The sequence below is a fragment of the Trichechus manatus genome, unplaced genomic scaffold (genome assembly GCF_000243295.1).
Source record: "Trichechus manatus latirostris isolate Lorelei unplaced genomic scaffold, TriManLat1.0 scaffold00127, whole genome shotgun sequence".
Lineage (NCBI taxonomy): Eukaryota > Metazoa > Chordata > Mammalia > Sirenia > Trichechidae > Trichechus > Trichechus manatus.
Window position 1 is genome coordinate 7,032,835 of NW_004444063.1, and position 24,313 is coordinate 7,057,147.

The 24,313-nt window shown below is 38.9% G+C and overlaps 1 protein-coding gene across 1 annotated transcript in view; it reads left to right on the forward strand.

Moving 5' to 3' along the window:
- The first annotated feature begins 828 nt into the window (after positions 1-828).
- The window catches only part of MEIKIN (meiotic kinetochore factor), a 128,661-nt gene continuing 105,176 nt past the window's right edge, over positions 829-24,313 (forward strand). Inside the window, exons 1-6 of the mRNA XM_012557943.1 lie at positions 829-940; positions 1,108-1,204; positions 1,754-1,841; positions 3,528-3,585; positions 14,604-14,741; positions 21,093-21,212. Coding sequence (XP_012413397.1) covers positions 829-940; positions 1,108-1,204; positions 1,754-1,841; positions 3,528-3,585; positions 14,604-14,741; positions 21,093-21,212 — 613 coding nt within the window. The remainder of the gene's footprint in view (positions 941-1,107; positions 1,205-1,753; positions 1,842-3,527; positions 3,586-14,603; positions 14,742-21,092; positions 21,213-24,313) is intronic.

Consider the following 24,313-nt stretch of genomic DNA (forward strand, 5'->3'; position numbering starts at 1 on the left):
AGAGGAGAAAAATGTAGAACAAGATGCAAATTCACACAAAAAAAACCAGACTTACTGGTCTGACAGAGACTGGAGGAACCCCTGAGACTATGGCCCCCGGACACCCCTCTAACTCAGAACTGAAGCCACTTTTGAAGTTCATCTTTCAGGCAAAGATTAGACAGGCCTATAAAACAAACAATAACACCTGGGAGGAACATGCTTCTTAGACCAATCAAGTATAGGAGACTAAATGGGCACTACCTGCCCAAAAGCAAAGATGAGAAAGCAGGAAGGGACAGGAAAACTGGATGAATGGAAACGGGGAACCCAGGGTGGAAAGAGGGAGAGTGCTGACACATAGCAGGGATTGCAACCAACGTCACGAAATAATTTGCGTACAAATTTTTGAATGAGAAATTAATTTGCTCTGTAAACTTTCCCCTAAAGCACAATTAAAACAAACAACAAAACACAGAAACAAAGGTCTCCTGGACGAGGAAAAGGCTTTTTCTAATTAGTTTCCCTTCAGCACAGAGTAAGTAGCCTGTGGCAGAGGCCCAGGTGCCATGCAGGCCAATGGTCAAAAGGGTGGGGCCGACGCCTCACTCTGGGTCTTCCCAGAAGCCGCCGCGCGGCCTCGCAGAAATAAAAAGGCGGGAGCGAGGCTGAGGGTTGTGGTTGCAGTTCTGGGGCCTTCGTTGTCGGTTTTTTTTTTTTTTTTTTGGCACCTGTCAGGTTGCTCCGCAGGCCTCGCCTGGGCGGTGATTCCCTCCGCTTGTAGTGCCATTCCTCAGGGATACGTCGAGAGTGGCCAAGAGGCCCACGAGGCCTGGGGATAGGCTGGCAATGTGGCCGCTACGGGTCTATACCCGCAATAAGCGGGCCGGCCAGAGGCTTAACCTAACTCCGACTCCGGACCTAAGCGCCCCCACGAAGGCAGAAGCCCCACCAGGCCCGGGCCGATGGCTCATTGCCCACTGTAAGCCTAGTCGGGCCGGCCTCTGGGGCGGGACCCAGGGCGGGTGAGCGCAGCGGGCCAAGCGGCCAGGCCTCAGCCCCAAGGATCCTGAGACCCATGGGCGGGGCTCCCGGGCTGTTGCCCTGAAACGTGTCGCGTTTTCGCAGGCCTGAAGGGGAAACGCAAAGCAGCGCAGGGTTTGCCAAAGGTCGTGGAGAAAGCCGAACGCAGCCGGCGGGGCGGGAGCGGCTCTCGGCTTCTGAGGTGAGTAGCCTCGAATAACAGCCCTACACCTTCTGGCCTCCTCAGAAAAATTCCGTTTCTAATTTTTTGCTAATACCCTCTCATTCTAAGAATCAACGAAGAAAATAAATGAATACTCTGATTTCGCTTTTCTCTGAACAAAAACCAAAATCTGTTGCCCTCAAGTCGATTCCGACTCAGCGACCCTCTAGGATAGAGTAGAACAGCCCCATAAGGTTTCCAAGGTGCAGCTGGTGGATTCAAACTGCCAACCTTTTGGTTAGCAGCCACTGCGCCACTAGGGATCCTCTCTGAACACAGACCCAAATATTTGACAGAAAATTTTGTTTAAAAAAAGTGGAAATCTTGCCTGTTACCTAAAAGCAAGTGAGATAAAACCTCTGAGAAGGCTTTTGTAGCATGATTTGGGTATTGGTGGAATTTATCCACTCCGTTTCTTACTTCCTAAGAATGTCTCCAAAGAGTTGTTAGGTTCAGAGCAGTAATGAACAGATACATTGACAGCCAAGTCCAGACCGTACGGACTAATTATGTTGTTTTGTTTGTTAGCACTCAGTTAAGAGTTACAGGAGAGAAAAGCCTGAAAGAAAATAGCACTAGTGAAGAGACCCAGGATGAGAAGAGTCCTCCATTGACTGTATGTATGTTTCTCCTATGTTTCTTGGATACGCTTAAGAGACCTGCAGTACCTCATGTACCTCAGCATAAAAGAATAAATTGGTCTTTGTTGATAGAAACTCCATAGGCTTCTGGTATTTTTATAAACATCGCTTTTGTATCTTTAGACAGGGCCTTGAATTTCTGATTCAGGTTGGTTCCTAGCCATGCGTTTTTGTTTTTGCTTTCACTTGAAAAGATTTGAGAAATATATGTTACTGGACAATTTTCTGTGACAGATACAAAACATTTCTTAATAACTCGTTATGTTTAGTGGCACTTAAACATTTTAAAGCCATTTTCACCTTTGACTTTCCATCAACCACTAGAAACAGGATTCATTACCATTACAATATTATGTAACTTCTGATCTACTGTATTTAATATGAATTCTGTACAATACTTTAAAGCTGTACTTCAATAGTTTGGGGAAAATTCACAGTTTAAAAATGGGTTGTGACTCATCTGATACTAGACATTAAATCTGATAGTCAAGTTACAAGTTATTAGTTTACATATTCCACTATAACATTTGTGTTTATCTGTGTGTGAGGAGGGCAGTTTCAACACAAGCCTTTTTTTTTTTTTTTCAAAGGATCTTGTGTATTTTACCACACACAGAAAAAAGACTGTAACAATGTTGAGCATTCCTTGTAGATGATTCTTCAGAATATGCAAAAAAAAGTGTAAAAAAAAAAGTTTCTTCTAATATTTGTATATTTCTTCCCATTCTTTTTTTTCTGTACTTAAAAAATTCTAGAAAATATTATCTTATTGTATATTCAGCCTCTTCCCCTAACATTAGTCTTCAAAAAATACAATGGTTAGTGTCTGCATAGTACTTCGTCTTGTAGATAGATGTACTATAATGTGTAACCATTTTCCCGTGGTGGGGGGATTGAGATTGTTTCCAAGATTTGCTGTTATACATCAGTGGACATCCTTCTACAGAAGTTTATGTGTGAACCTCAGATTATTACCATAAGGCAAATACTTTGCACTGGGTCAGGAGGTTGGATCATGTTTAAGATTTTTGATTCATGTTGGCAGATTGGCACCATCTTGCCTGAAATTTAAAAAAAAAAGAAAGAAAATCTTTATTAGAAGAAAAGTAGCATGTTTTAATTTGCGTACTCTTTTCTCATGTTATTGACCGTTTGCATTTCTTTTTTTGTGTGCAACACCTATTCATTATTCATATTGAAGATATACTTTGACACACATACATACGTAACAAGCATTTCCTTATTTGTTTGTTTTCCTTTACTTTCTGATATTTTAGACTTAGCTATCTTTTCTCTTAGTTTATTTATTTTGCTCTTATATTTGCAGGAAAAAAAGTCCTTCCTCTCTAAGGGATAAGAAAAATATTCACCTTCATTACCTATTTATTGGTTTATCCCATAGTAGTTATAGATTGTCGACTCCCTAGATATGTCCACAGCATTGTATTTTAATATCTGTTCTTTAGATTTAATATTAAATTTTATGAGATTATATCTATGATCAGTAAGCTGAAGGAATACATAGTATGTATGAAACTATATACAAAGTTGATGTTATTTCTTCATTTTCAAAATAGCCAAATCAATGTGGTATAACACTGTAATATAAAAATATTCAATCTCATAACTTATGCTATATCTTTAATTCTTATTCTACATAGGAATCAGTGACTGACCTTCAGGTTGACAGTAGTTCATCAAATAGTGAACTAGTATCAGGTAAGACTGCCAGATGTGAACTCCCTCAGCTTCCTGTCCTTCTGTCAAAGATAAGCATCCATTCATACCTCTGCCCTATCTTCCCATCTTTGTGGAATAGGTATCCTTCCCTTAGTCTAAGATGGATTGTCTGCCTTTGCTCCGAATCTCATCCGTAAAACCTTCAAGTACATACAAGTAAATGTGCAATTACAATAGTGATAAGTGCTACAAAAGAGAAATAAATATTTAATGACTTGAGTGTAACTAATCGAACTTAGTTGGAGAGATTAGGGAAGGCTTCCATGAGGGAATGAAAATTGAATTGAGATTTGAAGAAGGGTAGAAATCAACTGCAAAGAGATAAGCAAAAAGTAATCCAGGCAGAGAGAATGGCATGTGCAAAGATCCTAAGTTGGGACTGAGCATTATGTGTCCACTGAACCGAAAGAAGGCCGGTGTGGCTGGACTACAGAGAGCAGGAGGAAATGTAATCATAAGACAGGGTTGAACAGTCAATTAGAGGCCTTGCAAAGCCTTTAGGCTATGTCAAAGACATTAGTCTTTATCCTTAGAGCAGCAAGAAACCAATGAAATCTTTTAAGTGAAAATGATAATGATCAGTGGCTGCAATATGGGAAAAGGAGTGGAAAGGAACAAGAGTGTATGCAAGTAGGAGGCTATTGCAGTAATTCAGGGGAGAAATAATGGCAGGATATAATAAGGTGGTGACATTGGAGATGGAAAGAAGTGGACAGATCTGGTAGCTATTTTAAGAAGTGAAATTGACAGGATTTGGCAAATGACTAGTGAAGGAGATGGGAGGCGTCAAGGATGACTCCTGTTTCTGGCTTGCATAACTAGATACAAGGTGATGCCTTTCAATGAAGATCTGGTTTAAGGGGAAGATCATAAGTTCAGTTTTTAATATGTTATGGGTGCCTTTAAGATAACCAAGTAACAATAGTGACATAGGCAGCTGGTTATGGAGGGATGGATGTACAAGTTTGTAATCAGTCTACATATTGGTATAATTGAAGTTGTTCTTGAAAATAAGAAAGGGTGCTGTCAAAAAACCAGAAATTCTGAGGTATTCTTAAAAGGTGAGATTGATGAATATATCAAGAGCAGATAAAAACTACTGCAGAGGTAAGAGTAGTGCTAGAGAAACTCCAAACTCTTGGTCAATAAATGCAAAAAATTATAATAGAAGCGACCCTGACAGACTTGTCAAGGTGGTGAATTAAGAACTACATTGGGAATATTTGGTCCCCTTCTCCTCATTCCCTTCTTATACTGGAAACACAGATAGCTACTGGCTCTTGCTGCCACGTTAAAAGCCTGAGAACTACTCCCAAGCAAAGTGAGCTTCGGTCAGGGGTTGACCCCTAAAGGTCAATTTGGGGGCTGGAGTGAGAAGCAGAGGATATCCTGAAGTAGCTCCAGATAGCCACAAAGATAGCAGAGGGAGGAAAAAAAAAAGAAGACAGATAATGCTTATGTTTGTTAACTCCAGGATAGATATAGTATGGCTCTCTGAAATGGGAATTCTGATGCAGGAGACTTCCTGCGTGGACACTGACCCAGACAATTAGCACAGTGTCCCATGTAACCTATGATACCAGAAGATACAGTGGACATCCCCACCAGAACACAAGTTCCCAGAATATCTCATTGCTCTTCCAGAATCTCCAGAGATAGGCTACTGTTACCAGAATTTATACTCATTGCCATACAAGAGATTCTCAAATAGAAATATGAACAGACAATTAGGAACAGCCTTTGAAGAAAACTAGTGCCATGGAAGAGAGGCAACACGTATAACAAACAGAACTAACAACTGAGGAAAAACTAACAACTGAGAAAATGGCAGAAAACTTTAAATATCTTTTGAGAGACAAGAGGCCACTGAATCCATATAATAACAACAGGCTGCTATGAAAAAATGATTATAGACTTGGAAACTAAAAATATCATCAGATTAAAAGCTCAATAAATAGGCCTAACATTGTAATAAATACAGCTGAAAATCAAATTAGTGAGCCGGAAAATAAGAGGAATTTTTCGTAGAATATAGTGCAAAAGGACACAGAAGATGTTCAACAGATATTTTTCCTTCTTTGCCTGGTTCACTTCTTATTCTTCAAGAATAAGCGCAGGTGCCATCTCTACTGGGAAGCCTTTTTTGACTTCATTCTAGATGAGTTGTTCTAGCCTAGTAGTTTTGTGGTACTTTTTGTATACTTGTGTTATCGTACTTAAAACAGCAGTGTAATGTTTCCGTCTATCTCTTCATCTTGGCTCTAAGGCCCTTGAGAGCAAGTACTACCTTTTTTCTTCCTATCCACTTTTTTCCAATAATAAAATGGTATAAATGTGTTAGGTTTGAGTAGCCCACAGAATTTTATTTAACATGTAACCGTTTTAATTCTCCCTTGGAATCTAGTAATTTTATAATATGTTGAAAGATTAATTGAGAACTTCAGGTTTAATGTGGAAGATTGAGCACACATATTTATATCTCCCTTCTGAAACCCCACTAAAATAATAGTAAAAGCATAAAAAAGACATAGAGTCATATGGTGGAAAGAGCAGACCTCAACTTATAAGAGAATCAAAAAAGTTGGATCTAGAAGATAGATGGATGAATTATAATTAACTTAGACAAAAAACAAAACAACAACTGAAAGCTAGGTGCCTAGATTAGGGAGAAACCAAGAAGCAAACTGATTCAGGCTGTAGATTCAGAAATTGTAAGCGTCACATATTCCTGAAGGAGTGGATACAGATAGTGTTGAAAACAGGAAAATTTTTATCCTTTCCCCCGCCCTTTGTAGTGAGGCAACTACCTTTCTTCACACCCTGGCAGTCCAGAGACATTGAACTAGAGGGACTGGACTTAGGGATGCTAGGTACTGTTGAAAGCAGAAATGTACACCGAAAACTAGGTGGAAAGGATTAAGGAAAGTCATACTTAGTGGTGAAACCACCAGATCTTATCCCACTCCGCTGCTACATTGGCAGCCATACAAATATACCCCAAGTAAGAGATTAGAGGATACCGATACCTCTTTGGGAAACATACCTAGGAGAAGACCTATATTCTGTTAGTAATGGCCTTGTCCCTGTCTAAATGCCCTTCAGTAAAGCCAGATACTTCATACACCCCACTTATGAATCCAGAGCTTCCATTTAGTATTTTAGTGCTTCATTCTCATGAACGAACAAACACAAACACCAGACATTTGAGGAAAACATTTAAAATAAAAGATAGCAGATAAAAAGAATCTTGAAGGATACAGACAATACAGGGGAAAGAAAACTTTAAAAGCTGTATTTTCATTAATATCCTCAGAGTGATGAAAAGATGTTGTGTCCATGAAAGAAGTGCAGGTTACTGTAAAAAGCAACATTCAGAGAACAAAATAATTCTTAAAAAGTAAAAATATGAAACTAGAAATAAAAATTCTACAGAAAGATTAAATGGTAAAATTAAGGAAATATCTCAGAAAGTTCAACAAACATCAAAGAGATAGAAGATAAAAGATAAAAATAGTGGTGATGGTGGTACAACTCAGAATATACAAAAAATCTGTGAAAGCCGGAACCTGCTTAAGGCAGAAACCTGTTGAAGGAAAACTCAAATATTTTCCACTAATACAGAGTGATAGAAAAGTGGTAAGACTGTGCCCTGTCAAAGGTGGAAAACTTGGAAGACCCAGAAAAACAAGGCAGTCCTGTTGGGTTCTGGCTCTCACAGGTTTCACTATACAGGTAGTCCCTGACTTACCACGTATTCAAGTTACCACAAACTGCACTTAAGACCGTTTGTTTTTGTTTTTGTATATCTTATCGTTAGTCATATGTACTGCATACAGTGTTACAGTGCATAATTTGCTGATGTCATCGTATCTGTGAGTTTGTATATAATGTTTCCAACAAATAACAAATAATGTTTCCAACAAATAAAGATCGAATTTATAAAGATACTGATAATAAAAGTCAATAATAATGAAAACTTTAAAAAAAAAAGAAGAGATATTCAACTTACGTTAGAACTGACGTACAATGGAGTCGTCAGGATGGAACCCTGTTGTAAGTTAGGAACTACCTGTACTAAAAATCACTGAATTGTATACTTTAAATTGGTAAATTTTATAATATGAATTATATCTCAATAAAGTGAGATCAGGGATGCTGACGTCTAAAATATAGCAGTTCCAGGCATTGTAAACAGAAGGAAATTATTAAGCAAATAAAACTTGAAATTTTTCTAAAATTAAAAATGATCATGAATATGTACATTGAGAGAGCCCACCAAATGCCCAGCATAACAAATGAAAAAGAGACCCACACCAAGGTACAACGTTATAAAATTTTAAAATCCCCAGGATAAAGAGAGAAATCCTTCAGTCTTTCAGAGAAAAAATAATCAGTGCAAATAAGCAATCAAGAATATGAATGGCATTGGGTTTCTCTAGAGCAAATCCAGAACACAGTGGAAAATGCATTTAAAATTCTACAGAGAAATGATTTCAGAGAGATAGGATGGACCTCCACCAAAAATTTGGTTTGGATTTTAAGACTGATGATGCAACCTACACACCAAGAGAGTTTGAAAAGGTTTATTACTCACATATTGAGGCTTTCTAGAAAGAAGGGTGACTCCCAAGCAGGTTTGAAAATGGCTTGAGAGAACCAGGAAAGGAGACTGGGGTTTTTATGGTGATTAGGTGGTGGGGCCTGGGTAAGGGTTCTCATGCTTGATCTAAACTTAATGCCAGTGCCAAAGAAGGGAGCACTAGGGCATTCTTACCAGCTTTTCCAGATGCAGGGCACAAGGGGAAGAAGGAGGACTGAGGCTTAAAAGCTGTCAAACATCAAAAAACAAAGTCAGACTCTTTAATACACTAACTTAGATCACTGTATTTGGCTGTATCCAGCCAAACTATCACTCAAGTGTAAAGATAGTATAAAGAAATTTTTAGACAAGTCTTCCATGCACCTTTTCTCAGGAAATAGAGGAGATGCTATAATAAAACCAGGGATTAAATGAATAAAAAATTATAATCCAGTAGTCAAAGGCTCTAATATAGGAAATATATTAAAGAATTTCTTAAGATAATGGTAAAGGGAGATCCCAAGAAGACATCTCTGCAGCAAAAAACAACACGTCCAAATTTGAGCAAGTGGATTGAGATCTCTAATAGTAATATTTCTTTTAAGAAGAAAGGAAGGTTACCTCACACAATATACAAAAATCAAATCAATGACCTAAGTATGTTGCAGTTGTTGTTAGGTGCCATTGAGTCAGTTCTGACTCATAGCAACCGCGTGTACAACAGAATGAAATACTGCCCGATCCTGTGCCACTGTGTCAGTTCATCTCACTGAGAGTATTCCTCTTTTTTGCTAACCTTCTGCTTTACCAAGCATGATGTCTTTTTCCAGGGACTGGTCCCTCCTGCTAATATGTTCAAAGTATGTGAGACGAAGTCTTGCCATCTTCCCTTCTAAGGAGCATTCTGGCTGTATTTCTTCCAAGACAGATTTGTTTGTTCTTCTGGAAGTCTGTGGTGTATTCAGTATTCTTCACCAACACATAACTCAAATGCATCAGTTCTTCTTTAGTTTTCTTTTTTCATTGTCCAGCTTTCCCATGTGTATGAGGTCATTGAAAATATCATTGGCTTGGATGAGGTGCACCATAGCCCTCAAAATAACATCAGTGCTTTTTAACACTTTAAAGAGGTCTTTTACAGCAGATTTGCCCAATGCGATGCGTCTTTTGATTCCTTGACTGCTGCTTCCATGGGTGTTGATTGTGGATCCAAGTAAAATGAAATCCTGGACAACTTTGATCTTTTCTCTATTTATCATAATGTTGCTTATTGGTCCAGTTGTGAGGATTTTTGTTTTCTTTACATTGAGACATAATCCATACTGAAGGCTGTGATCTTTCATCTTCATCAGTAAGTGCTTCAAGTCCTCTTCATTTCAGCAAGCAAGGTTGTATCATCTGCGTATCACAGGTTGTTAATGAGTCTTCCTCCAATCCTGATGCTGCTTTCTTCTTCATGTAGTCCAGCTTCTCAGATTATTTGTTCAATATACAGATTAAATAAGTATAGTGAAAGAATACAATGCTGATGGCACACCTTTCCTGATTTTAAGCCAGACCTAAACATAAGGTCATTAAAATCATAAAACTCTTAGAAAAAAACGTAGGGGTAAATCCTCGAGACCTGGATTTTGGCAAATGGACTCAGATATGACAACAAAAGCATGAGCAACAAAAGCCAAAGTAGAGAAATTGAACTTCATCGACATAAAAAAAAAAGTTTGTACATCAAAGGACTCTATCCAGAAAGTGAAGAGACGACCTACAGAATGGGAGGAAATAGAGGGAGCCCTGGAGGCGCAGTGGTTAAGAGCCAGAGCTGCTAACCAAAAGACTGGCAGTTTGAATCCACCAGCCACTCCTTGAAAACCCGATGGGGCAGTTCTACTCCCTCCTATAGAGTCGCTATGAGTTGGAATCAACTTGACGGCAATGGGTTTATATATCTGATACGGGTTTATATATCTGATATGAGCCCTGGAGGCACAGTGGTTAAGCTCTCAGCTGCTAACCGGAAGGTCGGCGGTTTGAACCCCCTAGTTGCTCCACGGGGGAAAGATGTGGCAGTTGGCTTCCATAAAGATTTACAGCCTTGAAAACCCTATGGGGCAGTTCTCTCTGTCCTATAGAGTTGCTATGAGTTGGAATCAACTCAATGACAGTGAGTTTTTTGTTGTTGTTGTTTGTTTGTTTGCTTATGTATCTGATAAGGCTTTAATATCCAGAATACATAAAGAACAGCTCAAAAACAAGAAAGATAATAAAAAAATGGGCAAAGGATCTAAACAGATATTTCTTCAAAGAAGATATACAAATGGCCAATAAGCACATGAAAAAATGTTCAGCGTCATTAGTAATTAGGAAAATGCAAAGGAAAACTACAAGTAAATACTATTTCACACCCTAATGTGAAATGTCTATTACCAGAAAAGTGGAAAATAACAAGTGTTGCCAAAGATGTAGAAAAATTGGAGCCCTCATTCCTTGCTGTGGGATTGTAAAGTAGTACAGCTGCTATAGAAAATAGTTTGACAATTTCCTCAAAAAAGTTAAACTTAAAATTACTATATGATCCAGCAATTTCCCTCCTAGGTATATACCCAAAAGAATTGGAAGCAGAGACTCAAAGAGATACTTGAATACCAATGTTCTTTGCAGCATTATTCACAATAGCAAAAAAGTGAAAACAACTCGTGTCCATCAACAGATGAACAGATAAACAAAATGTAGTACATATATACAGTGAAATATTAAAGCATAAAGAGAAATGAAGTTCTGATACATGCTACCTATACGGATGACCCTTGAAAACATGCTGAGTGAATTAAGACAGACACAAAAGGACAAACATTGTATGATTCCCACTTACATGAGGTATCTAGAAGAGGCAAATGCATAGAGACAGAAGTTTATTGGTGGTTACCAAAAGCAGGTAGAAGGAGGAAATAGGGAGTTATTGCTTAAGGGGTACTGAGTTTCCGTTATGGGTGATGAAAATGTGGAAATGGATAGTGGTGACGGTTGTAAACATGGTGAGTGTAATTAATGTCACTGAATTGTATACACAGAAATGGTTAAAATGGCAAATGTTTTGTTATATGTATCTTACCACGATGAAATTTTTTTTAAAAATTGAAAAGTTAAAATGGCAAATTTTATGTTATATGTATTTTACCACAATAAAATAAAATTTAAGAAGGAAGGAAAATAGGAAAGGGAAGAAAGTAAGGAGATAGGGGAGAAAGGAGGAAGAGAAAGATGGAAAGAAAGAAAACGGAAGGAAGGAAAATACTAGATAGCCTAGGATTTTTTTTTAAATCTTGAGAGGAAATTTATACTTTTCAAGAAGTTGAGATGAAATAGTGATACTTAGAAAACTAATTTAAAAACTGGGTTATCAATAACTTGACAGAAAAACAAAAACTTATACCAAAAAGATGATGAATATAGATAGTACAGTACATGGCTCGTCTCTGAATCTGTTTGAACAATCATAATAATAGAAATGTTGACTACATTGAATTTAGATATATAAAGGTGAATATCAAAATAAACAGTTAATTGAGTTGACGGTAGTTGCCTCTGGAGAGTATAAAACTGTAGTGAAAAGGTATGGGACAGGTTTTTGTTAAAAGCCTTATAGAACTATTTGACTTTTTAAAAAATGTATGGTATGATTTGATGAAAATGTAATTTTTAAATGTATTTATATTGCTAACTTGTGATACCAGGAACAACCTTCCCCAGCTACAGCTATAAACATGGATTTTTTTTTTCTTCTCTATCCAACTACCCAGATGGTGGGAACAGGGCTTTCCTTATTTCTGAGCCTGGGTTGAGTTCTGGGGTTTGGTGGAAGGGATAGCTCTACTGTAAGTGGTATTCATGGAATTCTGACAGATGGAGGGGAAGACAGATGTGACAACATGTGGATGGGAGGATGAAGACTATAAAAATGGCTTGACGAAGGCCAAGGGGGCTGACCTCGTCTGACTTCACAAGGGGGAAGAATCGTTCTCAGGATCAACAACCCAAGGCTGATTGCTGTGAGACAGAGGTCAAACATGCCTCCACCCTCTAACCTTTTTACCAATTCCTACACCAGCTGTCCCTCCCACAGCACTCTCTACTCCTCTGCTGGGTTCTATAATTTGTTGCAGTGGCCACACAGACAATATTCATGATTATGGGGCCTATTAGGGAAGTAACAGGTTACAATTCAGGATCAGAAACAACTCAGGATACAGTTCTTCAATCAGGACAGCCTCTTCTCAGTTGTGCCCCCAGGCAAGCCTCTCTGTGGCCCTCAGCCCTTTGGTGGGCCTTTTCCCTACCTGGGCAAGTGTTACAAAGGTCTTTAGCTCCTCCAATAAGTGCTTGGAGGCACCCCATACCACCAGCAAGCCTCCTGCTCAAAGATGCTCAGCTTTCTCTCAGTGGACCGGGAAGCTCACCACACTGTCTCCTGCTGGTCTCCTGGTTCTGCTGCCTCTGCTGCCACTGTTTCTCTGCTTCTCATCTCCTGCCATCTCCGGTGTTATATATCTCTCTCTCTATCTCCTGCATCTAGGAGGTTCTCAGTGCAGGGATCCTGGGTCCAAAGAATGCATGCCACTCCTATCTCTTCTTTCTTGGTGGTGGTAAGGTCTCCTTTGCTCTGGGATTGGCTCTTTTAAGCTTAGCAGGATGGCAAAACTGACTAATCCCCTTGTTAGGGTTCCATACATCTTATTTGCATGGTCCCACCCCCACAAGGGTGCCATGCACCTTATTTACAACATTAGCAAGCTATCCAATCCCCTTGGTGGGCCACAAGCATCTCATTTGCATAGCCCCACCTAGTCGTTAGGTGGAAGTTACAAAAACTAGAAGGGCCATATTAAGTAATTCACTGTACCGCAAGACAGAGTGATAAAAGTAATAAGTAGCATGAATAGGGACCGGACACTGTAGGGCAGTTGGAGCAGGGGAAACAAAGGATTCTCAGAGGGATAACCTACCTCTGACAGCTGAAGAGGTGGAGACGGATGGTAGATTGGGTCAGTCAGTTTAGGTGTTATGGTGGTGGCTGGAGGAGATGACCAGGTGAGAAACAATTGTCAGCTTTAACAAGGTGTTGGGAGTGGGAGAGAAGAATGTGGTGAGGTCAAAGGAGGAAGGACAAAAAGTAGTTGTCTCAGGTAGGTCATGGATGAGCAGAGATAGGCATAAGTCAGCTCCAGGCCAGGAGATAATAGGTTGTTAGAACAGTGCTCCCCTTTCTCCCTTAGTTTCTAGTATTGTTGACCTCCATCTTGTCATGTGGTAGTGTTTAATAATGCTGACTAAATTAGAGTATGTCTTCCTTTTTCTTACTAAACCTTCTGGTTCTCCTCAACTTTTAGTACTATGTTCTATCCAAAGTTCTTCATTCTAATCTATTCTCACAGGAATGACTTTAAAGCCTCTGAGTCTGAGACCTTTTCTATTCCGTTTTGTTGCCCATTTTCTTATTGAGATGTTTGTTTTCTTATTATTGGGTTTCCAGAGTTTATATATATATATATATATATATATATATATATATACAGGAGCCCTGTTGGCACAGTGGTTAAGCGCTTGGCTGCTAACCAAAAGGTCAGTGGTTTGAACCCACTAGCTGCTCTGCAGGAGAAAGATGTGGTAGTCTGCTTCCATAAAGATTTACAGCCTTGGAAACCCTATGGGGCAGTTCTGCTCTACCCTACAGCGCTGTTATGAGTTGGAACTGACTCAACAGCAATGGGTTTGGTTTTGGGATTTTATATATACTGTATATAAAAGTTTTATTATACTCACAATTCCCTGGGAAGAACATAGCTCACCACGTGGCATAGCCACTCAGGGAGTTGAACACAGGTTCAGGGTAACAACAAGCTGGAATGTAGGAGATGGCTTATGTTTGGCAAGCAGGATGAGGTTAGCTAGTTTTTGAAGGCTTCCTGTGGATTGGGTATTTTCAGTAATTTCACAGATACTTGGGGTGGGGGGTGAGCATAGAGGCTGTCCCTAGGTGTTTGGTACCTGGCCCCAAGGCAATTAGGGTGGGTGCATAGTGGCCCAGGAGCATGAGAGCCTGATAAGAAGAGTGGTTGTAGAGTGGGCTTAATCAGCTATTCAAGAAGGGGAACTGACTGGCCTCCAGTGAGGGCCTTAAAACTGGGCCAAGACAACATTTTAAGAAAAAAATTACTTGCAAGGAGGATTATGATGTATTTTATCAACATCAAAAACAATTATTTTATACAGTTAAAATGGTTTACAGTAGTATGTCCTTTCAGTTCAATTTTACATTCTTCATATGTAACTGCACTGTACATTTCTACAAATTTGAATTCTTAGGAGTTTGAGTCTGTTTTCTATTGAAACATCTTACCCTTTTTGTCTGTCAATTCTGCAGGACTAAGTTTGCAGCATGATATTTCCAGTTCACTTCTGAGCTATTCAGTCACAGACTCTTACACAGAATGCAACAGTTTTGAAGAGAGTTTAAGTAGCTTCTCATCACCTGAACTGTTCAGAGCGTCAGGCTATTTAGGTAAGAAAATATTATCAACTGTAAATTGCTCCACTATAGAAATTGTTTCTTTGTCCACAAATTCTTCAATGAATAAATGTTCCTTTTGAGAAGACATACTTTTCTTCTTCTGTACCCACTCCCCTGCCTGAGGCTACTCGCTCTGTTTCATGCTCAATCACATACGACTTTAGAACCAAAGTCCTAAGATCAGGAAAGGATGAAGAAATGTTATTAGCATTTACATGTAATACAAATCCAGTTTTAAAACAGTTTTGCACATAGTGAAGGTATACTTGTTTTCTTGAACTATGGGCTGTATTTTATGTACTTCTCTATTTTCAGCGAATAAGTTAAATATTAACTAGGCCATTTTCCCGCTTGAATTATCTCTATAAATTAACTTATTTATGTATATGTAAATAAGAGCTTTCAGTTATAATGGCAGATTGAACACATGCCTTCTTCCACTACTTTATGCAGTGGCAGAAAATAGTTTTTTGTTTTTCGAAAGACATAAACACACAAGGGCAAAGAGAATAGAAAAGAAAAACGTATGAAGTTTGCAAAGTTAGTGCTATGGATCAAATTGTGTCCCCCTAAAAATGTGTGTCAACCTAACTAGGCCATGATTCCCAGTATTGTGTGCTTGTCCACCATTTGTGATCTATGTATTATAAATCCTAACCTCTATGAAGTTAATGAGGCAGGATTAGAGGCAGTTATGTTAATGAGGCAGAACTCAATCTACAGGATTAGGTTGTATTTTGAGTCAATCTCTTTTGAAATGTAAAAGAGAGAAGTGAGTAAAGAGGAGAGAGACCTGCTACACCAAGAAAGGAGAGCCTGGAGTGAAGCACATCCTTTGGACCCAGGGTCCCTGCACTGAGAAACTCCTATACCCAGGGGAAGACTGATGACAGGAACCTTTCCTCAGAGCTGGTGGCCTGAATTTGGACTTCTAGCCTCCTAGAGTGTGAGAGGATAAACTTCTGTTTGTTAAAGCCATCCACTTGTGGTATTTCTGTTATAGCAGCACTAAGTAACTAAGACAGCTAGAGGGCAGCAGACCTGAGAAAGCTGAGTCCTAAATCAACAATGAGACTACCTCAGAAACAAACCAGTTTGCACTATGGTGTTTGAGAAAAACTCACAATTTGACTGCACCAAGCACCTATGAAAAGATTTGTCTGAAACATGAAAGATGCAGCGTCTGCTCCTTCCCTTCTTATCTTTGGAATGTGTTGAAACAGAGGGACTCTGGACTGAAGGACACTAGACGCTGTTGATAGAGGGATATTGTGGTATTTTGAAATGTTAGTCCCAATTATTCATTCACCTCTGCTAGTATTATATATCTACACCCTTGCTGTGGCCTCGTAGTGAGTGGAGTATACTTTCCCACTCTTTGGCTTTGGGGTTTGTCATGTGACATGCTTTGGCAATAGGATATTAGTGAATGAAATAAGCAAAGCTTTGACAAGTGCTTAAATGGTTGGGCTTGTTCTCTTGTACATTTGCTATTACCATGAGAAGAATATACTCTGATATGCCTCTCCTGAGAGAACCCAGACAGAGACCTAAAGAGCAGAGCAGTCCCAGCCAACTTGCAGACCACAGAGAGTTGCCCCAACTGATCTGCAGACCTGTAACCTGAAGCAGAGCTGCCTAAGCCAACCAGCAGACATAGGAATAAGAAATAAATATTTGTCATTTTATGCCACTGAGATTTTGAGGTTATTTATTATTCAGCAAAATCTTACTGCTACCGATACTGTAGTGAAAACAGAGGAGGTGGAATTAAATGAAAGTTTACATCCTAAATTGTGGGACCTGCTCAACCTATACCTATCTTACCCCCACCCAACAGCCCATTTCTCTGCTCAACTTGAAGAATATTGGTAACTGGACTTCAACCTTCCAGGCAGGAGAATGGAGGATTCTTTTCTGAGGAATCTGAGCAGCTCAAAAGAAAATCCTAAAGATACTGACCTCAGGAGTCCTTCAGTGAAACTGCCAGTCAGAACACTCTACAGTGAAGCCAACTACATGACAAGTCCCACCAAGGCCACAGTGATGCCACTTAGCCTTTTAGGGCCCCACTTAAATATGAGCAGAGGCAAGGATCATCAGACTTCTGAGGAAAGCCTCTAACCTAAAAAAACAGAGGTCAGAACAAAACAAGAAAAGGAACCAAGCAGAAATAGAAACAACATAAGGAGAGGAAGATATTGTAAAAAAAAAAAAAAAGAGTTCATTGAGATAAGAAAATATATATTGCATCCGTTAAATAGGAATATTGTTAGTTGCTGTTTGATTTAGTTCTGACTCGTGGAGACTTTATGTATAACAACGAAACATTGCCTGGGACTGCACCATCTTCATGATCATTTGTATATTTTAATCCATTATTGTGGCTGTTGTATCAATCCACATCACTGAGGGTTTGCCTTCTTTTGCTGACCCTCTACTTTACCAAAAGAGTCCCTAGGTGATGCAAATGGTTAAGCATTCAACCAGTAGCTGAAAGTTCGTGATTCGAACTCACCCAGAGGTGCCTCGTAAGACAGGCTTGGAAATCTGCTCCCAAAGGTCACAGCCCTTGAAGACCTTATGGAGCTGTTCTACTCTGCACACATGGGGTCACCAGGTGTAGAAATAGACTTGATGGCAACTAACAACTACTACTACTTTACCAAACCTGATGTCCTTTTTTTTTTTTCAGTTCAACCTGGAATGAAGGTCAGAAGGATTAGCTGAGATTATGGATGTGGATGTGGTTTTTGTGTGTGTGTGTGCTTTACATGAAGGTTTACAGAGCAAATTAGTTTCCCATTCAATAGTTTATACACAAAATGTTCCTTGACATAAGTTGCACTCCCCACAATGTGTCAGCACTTTTCCCATTACCACCCTGAGTTCTCCATTTCCATTCATCAGGTTTTTCTGCCCCTTCCTACCTTCTCATCTTTGCTGTTGGGCATATGTTGTCCTTTTGGTCTCATGTAGATGATTGTTCTAAGGAGCGCTTTCCTCCTGTGTGTTATTGTTTATTTATAGGCCTGTCTGTTATATGCTGAAATGTGATCTCCAGGAATGGCTTCAGTTCCAAGTTAGAAGGGCATTCAAGGGCTATAGTCTCAGGAGTTTCTCCAGTCTCTTTCAGACCAGTAAATATGGTCTTTTTTTGTGAATTTGAATTTTGTTCTACATTTTTTTCCCCACTCTAACCAGGACTTTCTAATTGTGATCCTGGTCAGAGTGGTCAGTAAGGGTAGCTGGGCACCATCTAGTTCTTCTGGTCTTAGGCTGGTAGAAGCTGTGATTCCTGTGGTCCATAAGTCCTTTGGACTGCCTGATGTCCTTTTCTAGCAATTAGTCTTTCCTGATGATGTGCCCAAAGTAAGTGAGTTAAAGTCTCGCCATTCTTGCTTCTAAGGAACATTCTGGTTGTATTTCTCCTAAGACTGATTTGTTTGTTCTTTTGGCAATCCGTGGTTATTCAGTATTCTTTACTAACACTACAGTTCAAATGCATCAGTTCTTCTATATTCCTTTTTCATTAGCCAGCTTTCACATGGCTTAGGTCATATGCACCTTAGTCATCAAAGTGACATCTTTGCTTTTTAAAACTTTAAAGAAGTCTTTTGCAGCACATTTGCCCAGTGTAATACATTGTTTGATTTCTTGACTTCTACTTCTTGTACGTTGGTTGTTGATCCAAGTAGAATGAGATCATTGACAACTTCAATTTCTTCTTCATTAAGCAGGAATAGGATGCTATGAAAAGGAATAGTCAGAGCACAATTAAGTGCAATACCAGAATGGAAAACTCAGTAGAAGGATTAGAAGGTTGAAGAGATTTCCCAGAAAAAAAAAGAATCAAAAGAAAAAGTCTTTCGGTGGCTAACAGACACATGAAGAAATGCTCACGGCCATTAGCCATTAGAGAAATGTAGATCAAAACTACAATGAGATATCATCTCACCCCAACAAGGCTAGCATTAATCCAAAAAACACAAAGTAATAAATGCTGGAGAGGTTGTGGAGAGAGTGGAACACTAATACACTATTGGTGGGAATGTAAAATGGTACAACTGCTTTGGAAATCAATTATGCTTCCTTAAAAAGCTAGAAATAGAAGTACCATACGATCCAGCAATCCCGCTCCTTGGAATATATCCTAGAGAAATAAGAGCCATCACACGAATAGATATATGCACACTCATGTTCACTGCAGCACTGTTCACAGTAGCAAAAAGATGGAAACAACCTAGGTGCCCATCAATGGATGAATGTATAAACAAATTATGGTATATCTACACAATGAAATACTATGCAACAATAAAGAGCAATGATGAAGCCATGAAACATCTTATAACATGGAGGAATCTGGAGGACATTATGCTGAGTGAATTTAGTCAGCCACAGAAGGACAAATATTGTATAAGACCATTATTATAGGAACTCAAGGAAAGGTTTAAACATAGAGGAAAACATTCTTTGATGGTTACGAGGGTGAGGGCTATTCACTAACTAGATAGTAGACAAGAATTATCTTAGGTGAAGGGAAGGACAACACACACTACAGGGGAAGTCAGCACAACTGGACTAAACCAAAGCTCAGAAGTTTCCTGAATACAATCAAACACTTCGAGGGACAGAGTAGCAGGGGTGGGAGTCTGGGGGCCATGGTTTCAGGGGACGTCTAGGTCAATTGGCATAACAAAGTTTATTAAGAAGATGTTCTGCATCCTATTTTAGTGAGCGGTGTCTGGGGTCTTAAAAGCTTGCAAGTGGCCATCTAAAATGCATCAATTGGTCCCAACCACCTGGAATAAAGGAGAATGAAGAACACCAAAGACACAAAGTATTAGCCCAAGAGACAGAAAAGGCCACATAAACCAGAGACTTCATCAGCCTGAGACCAGAAGAACTAGATGGTGCCTGGCTACCACCAATGACCACCCTGACAGGGGACACAACAGAATCCCTGATGGAGCAGGAGAAAGGTAGGGTGCAGAACTCAAATTCTAGTAAAAAGACCAGACTTAGTGGTCTGAGACTGGAGGAACCCCAGAAAGCATGGCCACTGGATTCTGTATCAGCCCAGAACTAAAACAATTTCTGAGGCCAGCTCTTCAGACAAGGATTGGACTGGACTGTGGGACGTAGAATGAGGCTCGTAAAGAGTGTGCTTCTTAGCTCAAGTAGATACATGAGACTAAATGGGCAGCTTCTGTCTGGAGGTGAAATGAGAAGGCAGAGAGGGTTAGGAGCTGGTTGAATGGACATGGGAAATCGGGTGGAAAGGAGGAGTGTGCTGTCACAGTATAGGGAGAGAAATTAGGGTCACATAACAATGTATGTGTAAATTTTTGTATAAGAGACTAACTTGAAATGTAAACTTTCACTTAAACTATAACAATAAACAAAAACTCTTTAAAAATGCAGAAAAAATGGAAATTTGGAGAAAAATAGATAAATTAGAGGAGCAATATAGGAAATCCAGTTTCACTTAACATGAGTTCCAGGAAGAAATAATGAAGAACACAGAAGGGAGAAGATTATCAGAAAAATTATTTAAGAACATTTTCTAGATCTAAAGAGTATGAGTTTCTATATTAAAAGGGTCATAGTGTGCTCAGCACAATAGATTGAAAAAACCCAATGTACAGTATGATGAAACTTCAGAACACTGGACTGGAAAAAACAATGAATTTATACAATTCAGTAGCATTTGGGAATAAATAGGTGAAAAATGCATAGAAAGCTAAACAAACGCAAAAAGACGTTGACTTCAGGAAAAATAAGAGGTAACTGATATTCCACAAGAGTGAATAGCATTTTTATAGCATTTTATCATTCTAATGTCTACGTTGAATATTGATCTAACTAAATACGTATCAGTATGGGGACTGTAGGAGGAGTGGGAAAGGTGAGAACAGGGAGATACAAGACGGAATAGCCTCATTCTTCCAACGGGTGAAGTCAACAGAAAGCTTAAAACTGATGTCAGTAAATAACAATATAAGTATGCTCTTTAGTGATATGTTGTTTAATGGGGCATAGGAATAACATATGTAAAGTGTAAGAGCTAGCTCCCATATGCTGCTTGTCCCTTAGAGCCATAACCTTTATAGGGCAAAAATCTAGCAAAGCAAGCAGGATTACAGAACCTAAATAGGCCAAAGACTGTACTATCCCCCATTTAATATCTTGATGCCATCAAGGTTTGCCTTTTTTCTCTATCTCACCCCAGCCCTTCTTTAATTACTATATTTAGGGCCCTAAGAGGGGAGAAAAAGGTAACCTGTCACTTATGTGCTGTTACTCAAAGTTTTATGCCATTTCTACCTGCTTTTTGTTTAGATCGGGAGTATCCCAAGTTGGAAGAACGTATGCAGTGCAGGAATTCCACTCTTCTGGATAGCAGTAAAGCAGTAGCAGTAGAGAAGGCACCACAGTTTTCAAACCTCTCTGCCATTTTAGGTAAGTTTTCACACTCTTTTTTCTCATGTCACATGGGGAAGAACCGTCGTCTATGTTGGAAAAACAAAGTTTATTTTTTTCCCTTGAATGATTCTAAGGTAAGTTTATTAATTAGGATGCCTTTGGCTGCAAATAATTTCTGACTAGCACCTAACAACAGCAACAATAGCAGCTTAAGTACATATGGATTTACTTTTTTAAAAAATAACTTTTTATTTTTATCTAATTTTAGACTTACAGAAAGGATGCAAAAATACCTCACACCCACGTTTCCTTAATGTTAACATTTTACGTAACTGTAGTATGATGATCAGAACCAGAAAATTAACATTGGTATAAAACTATTAACTAAACTATAGACTTTATTTGAAATTAACCAGCTTTTCCACTAATGTCCCTTTTCTGTTTCAGAATCCTATTCAGAATCTCACATTGCATTTAATTGTTATTTTTCCTTTGTTTCCTGTAGTCTGTAATAGTTACTCAGTCTTTCCTTATCTTTCATATTCTTGATCCTTTTGAAAAGGACTGATCAGTTATTTTGTAGAATGTCCCTCAGTTTGGGTTTGTCTCATGTTTTCTCATCCTTGGAATGAGGTTATGGTAAGAATATGACAGAAATGATGTTGTATCCTTCTCAGTGAGTTGTATCAAGGGGTTCCTGATGTCAACATGTCTCACTACTCGTGGCGTTAAGCTTCATCTTTTGGTTAAGATGGTGCCTGCTGGGCTCTCCACAGTAAAGTTATTGTTTTCCCTTTGTAGTTATTAAATATTTAGGGAATGATACCTTGAGACTCTGCATATTCTGTTCTCCTCAAACTTATGTTCATTAACTTTAGCACCATCAGAAGATCTTGACTACAACAGTTAGTACTATGGTATTTATCTAATGGTGATTTTTTCTTATCTTGCTCTTCTACATGTATTAATTGGAATTTTACTGTAAAATAAGAACCATCTCTTTCCCTCTATTTATTTATTTGATATTTGTATCAGGATGGACACATGTACATTTATGTTATTCTATGTGTTAAAAATCCAATGCTATCATTATATATTTACTTATTTGTTTAACTCTAATACACACACACATAAAATAGTTTCAGAATTGTTAATCCACACCTCTGTGAGAAGCACATTTACTAACTAGATTATAGCATTTATGTACCGTTCTTTTTGTTTTTAGCCTTACAGTATCTAGTCAGAATGTTATTTTCCAAAGTTACTTAGATTAATTCTTTTCTTCCCCTCCCCTTTCTGTTTGGTTGTCATTCATTTGTAAAACAGGTGCATTTGTTACTGTTGTATTCAATTCTGAGGTCCTTCTATATCCTGTTTGGTTTTAATTGTTTATTTAGTCAGAGGGTATGTGAAACATTACTATGGTTCTAAGAGTCATAGCTATACAAAAAGATATTCTCGGAACAGTATCACGTCCTCCTTCATCATCCTTACTACTCTAATCCCATTCCCTCTTCTTTCTACCCCTTTCTCACCCACCCCCTGTAGGTAACCAGTATCTTTCATTTCTAGTTTAGCCTTCATGTATTTCTTTTGAACAAATGAGCAGATATCTGTGTATTTTCTTAAACCTTCTTTTTCTTATATGAAGGATGGCTTACTGTGTAGATACTCTTTTTTACTTTGATTTTTTTCACTTAGCAATTTGTATTGGAAATCACTCCATATTAGTTTATAGAGATCCCCCTAATTTTTTATACAGCTGCATAATATTCCATTGTGTGGGTGTACCTTAGTTTAGTAAACCACTCTCCTATAAATTGGACATTTACAGGTTTTTTACACCCAATATTTTTCCCTTACAAACAGTTCTGCAATGAATAAACTTATGATAATATATTTTCATATTGTTAGAGGAATATCTTCAAGGTAAGGAGCCCTGGTGGCACAGTGAATGGTTAAGCACTCGGCTGCTAACTGAAAGGTCAGTGATTTGAAGTCACCAGCAGCTCCATAGGAGAAAAGTCTCAGCAATCTGCTTCTGTAAAGATTACAGCCTAGGAAACTCGGGTGGTTTCACTCTGTCCTATAGGGTTGCTATCAGTAAGAATTGACTCAATGGCTTACCACAACAACAACATTTTAAGGGTGGATTCCTGGAAGTGGGATTGTTGGGCCAAAAGGTAAGTAGATTGTGATGGTTAACAATGAGCGTCAACTTGGCTGGGCCATGATTCTCAGTGTTTTGGCAGTCATGTAATGTTATGATCACTTCTGTGTTGAGATTTGATATGTGATCACCCTGATGTGCTATGAGCAGGCAGTCAGTTGAAAGGGAGTTTCCTTGAGTGTGTGCCTGCATTGAATATAAGTGGACATTCTAGCAAGGCTTGTGGGCTTTTTGCTCATGCTGGATCCTGTTCATCTACTCTCCGGTTCTTGGGACTTGAGCTAGCAGCTTGCTTGCAATCTTGCCTCCTGATCTTGGGATTCATTGATCTTTTCAGCCTGTGAGCAAGGGCTCTGCTGTCTGACCTGCTGATCTTGGGTTCACCAGACCCTCTGGCTACATGAATCAGGAGAAGCCTCTATCCTGACCCATGAACTTGGGATGTTCTAGCCTCTACAACTGTGTGAGCCATTTCCTTGATATAAATCTCTCTATATATATATTTATACACTTTACTGGTTTTACTTCTCTAGAGAACTCAGCCTAAGACATGGATATATAATTTTGTTAGGTGTTGCCAAGTTTCCTTCCAGAAGAATTTTACCAGCAATGTGTAAGAGTGCCTGTTTCCTCATAGCCTCACCAACAGAATGTGTTATCATATTTTTAAATTTTTGTTACCTTGATAATTAAGAAATGGTATCTCAGTGTTGTTTTAATTTGCATTTCTCTAATTATTGTCCTAGTAGGGACATTGGACTAATAGATTTTTTTTATTGTGCTTTAGGTGAAAGTTTACAGCTCAATTTAATTTCTCATACAAAAATTTATACACATATTATTATGTGACCCTACTTGCAATCCCTATAAGATGACAGCACACTCCCCCTTTCCACTCCCAGTTTCCATGTCCATTCAACCAGCTCCTGTTCCTTTCTGCCTTCTCATCCTGCTTCTGGACAGGAGC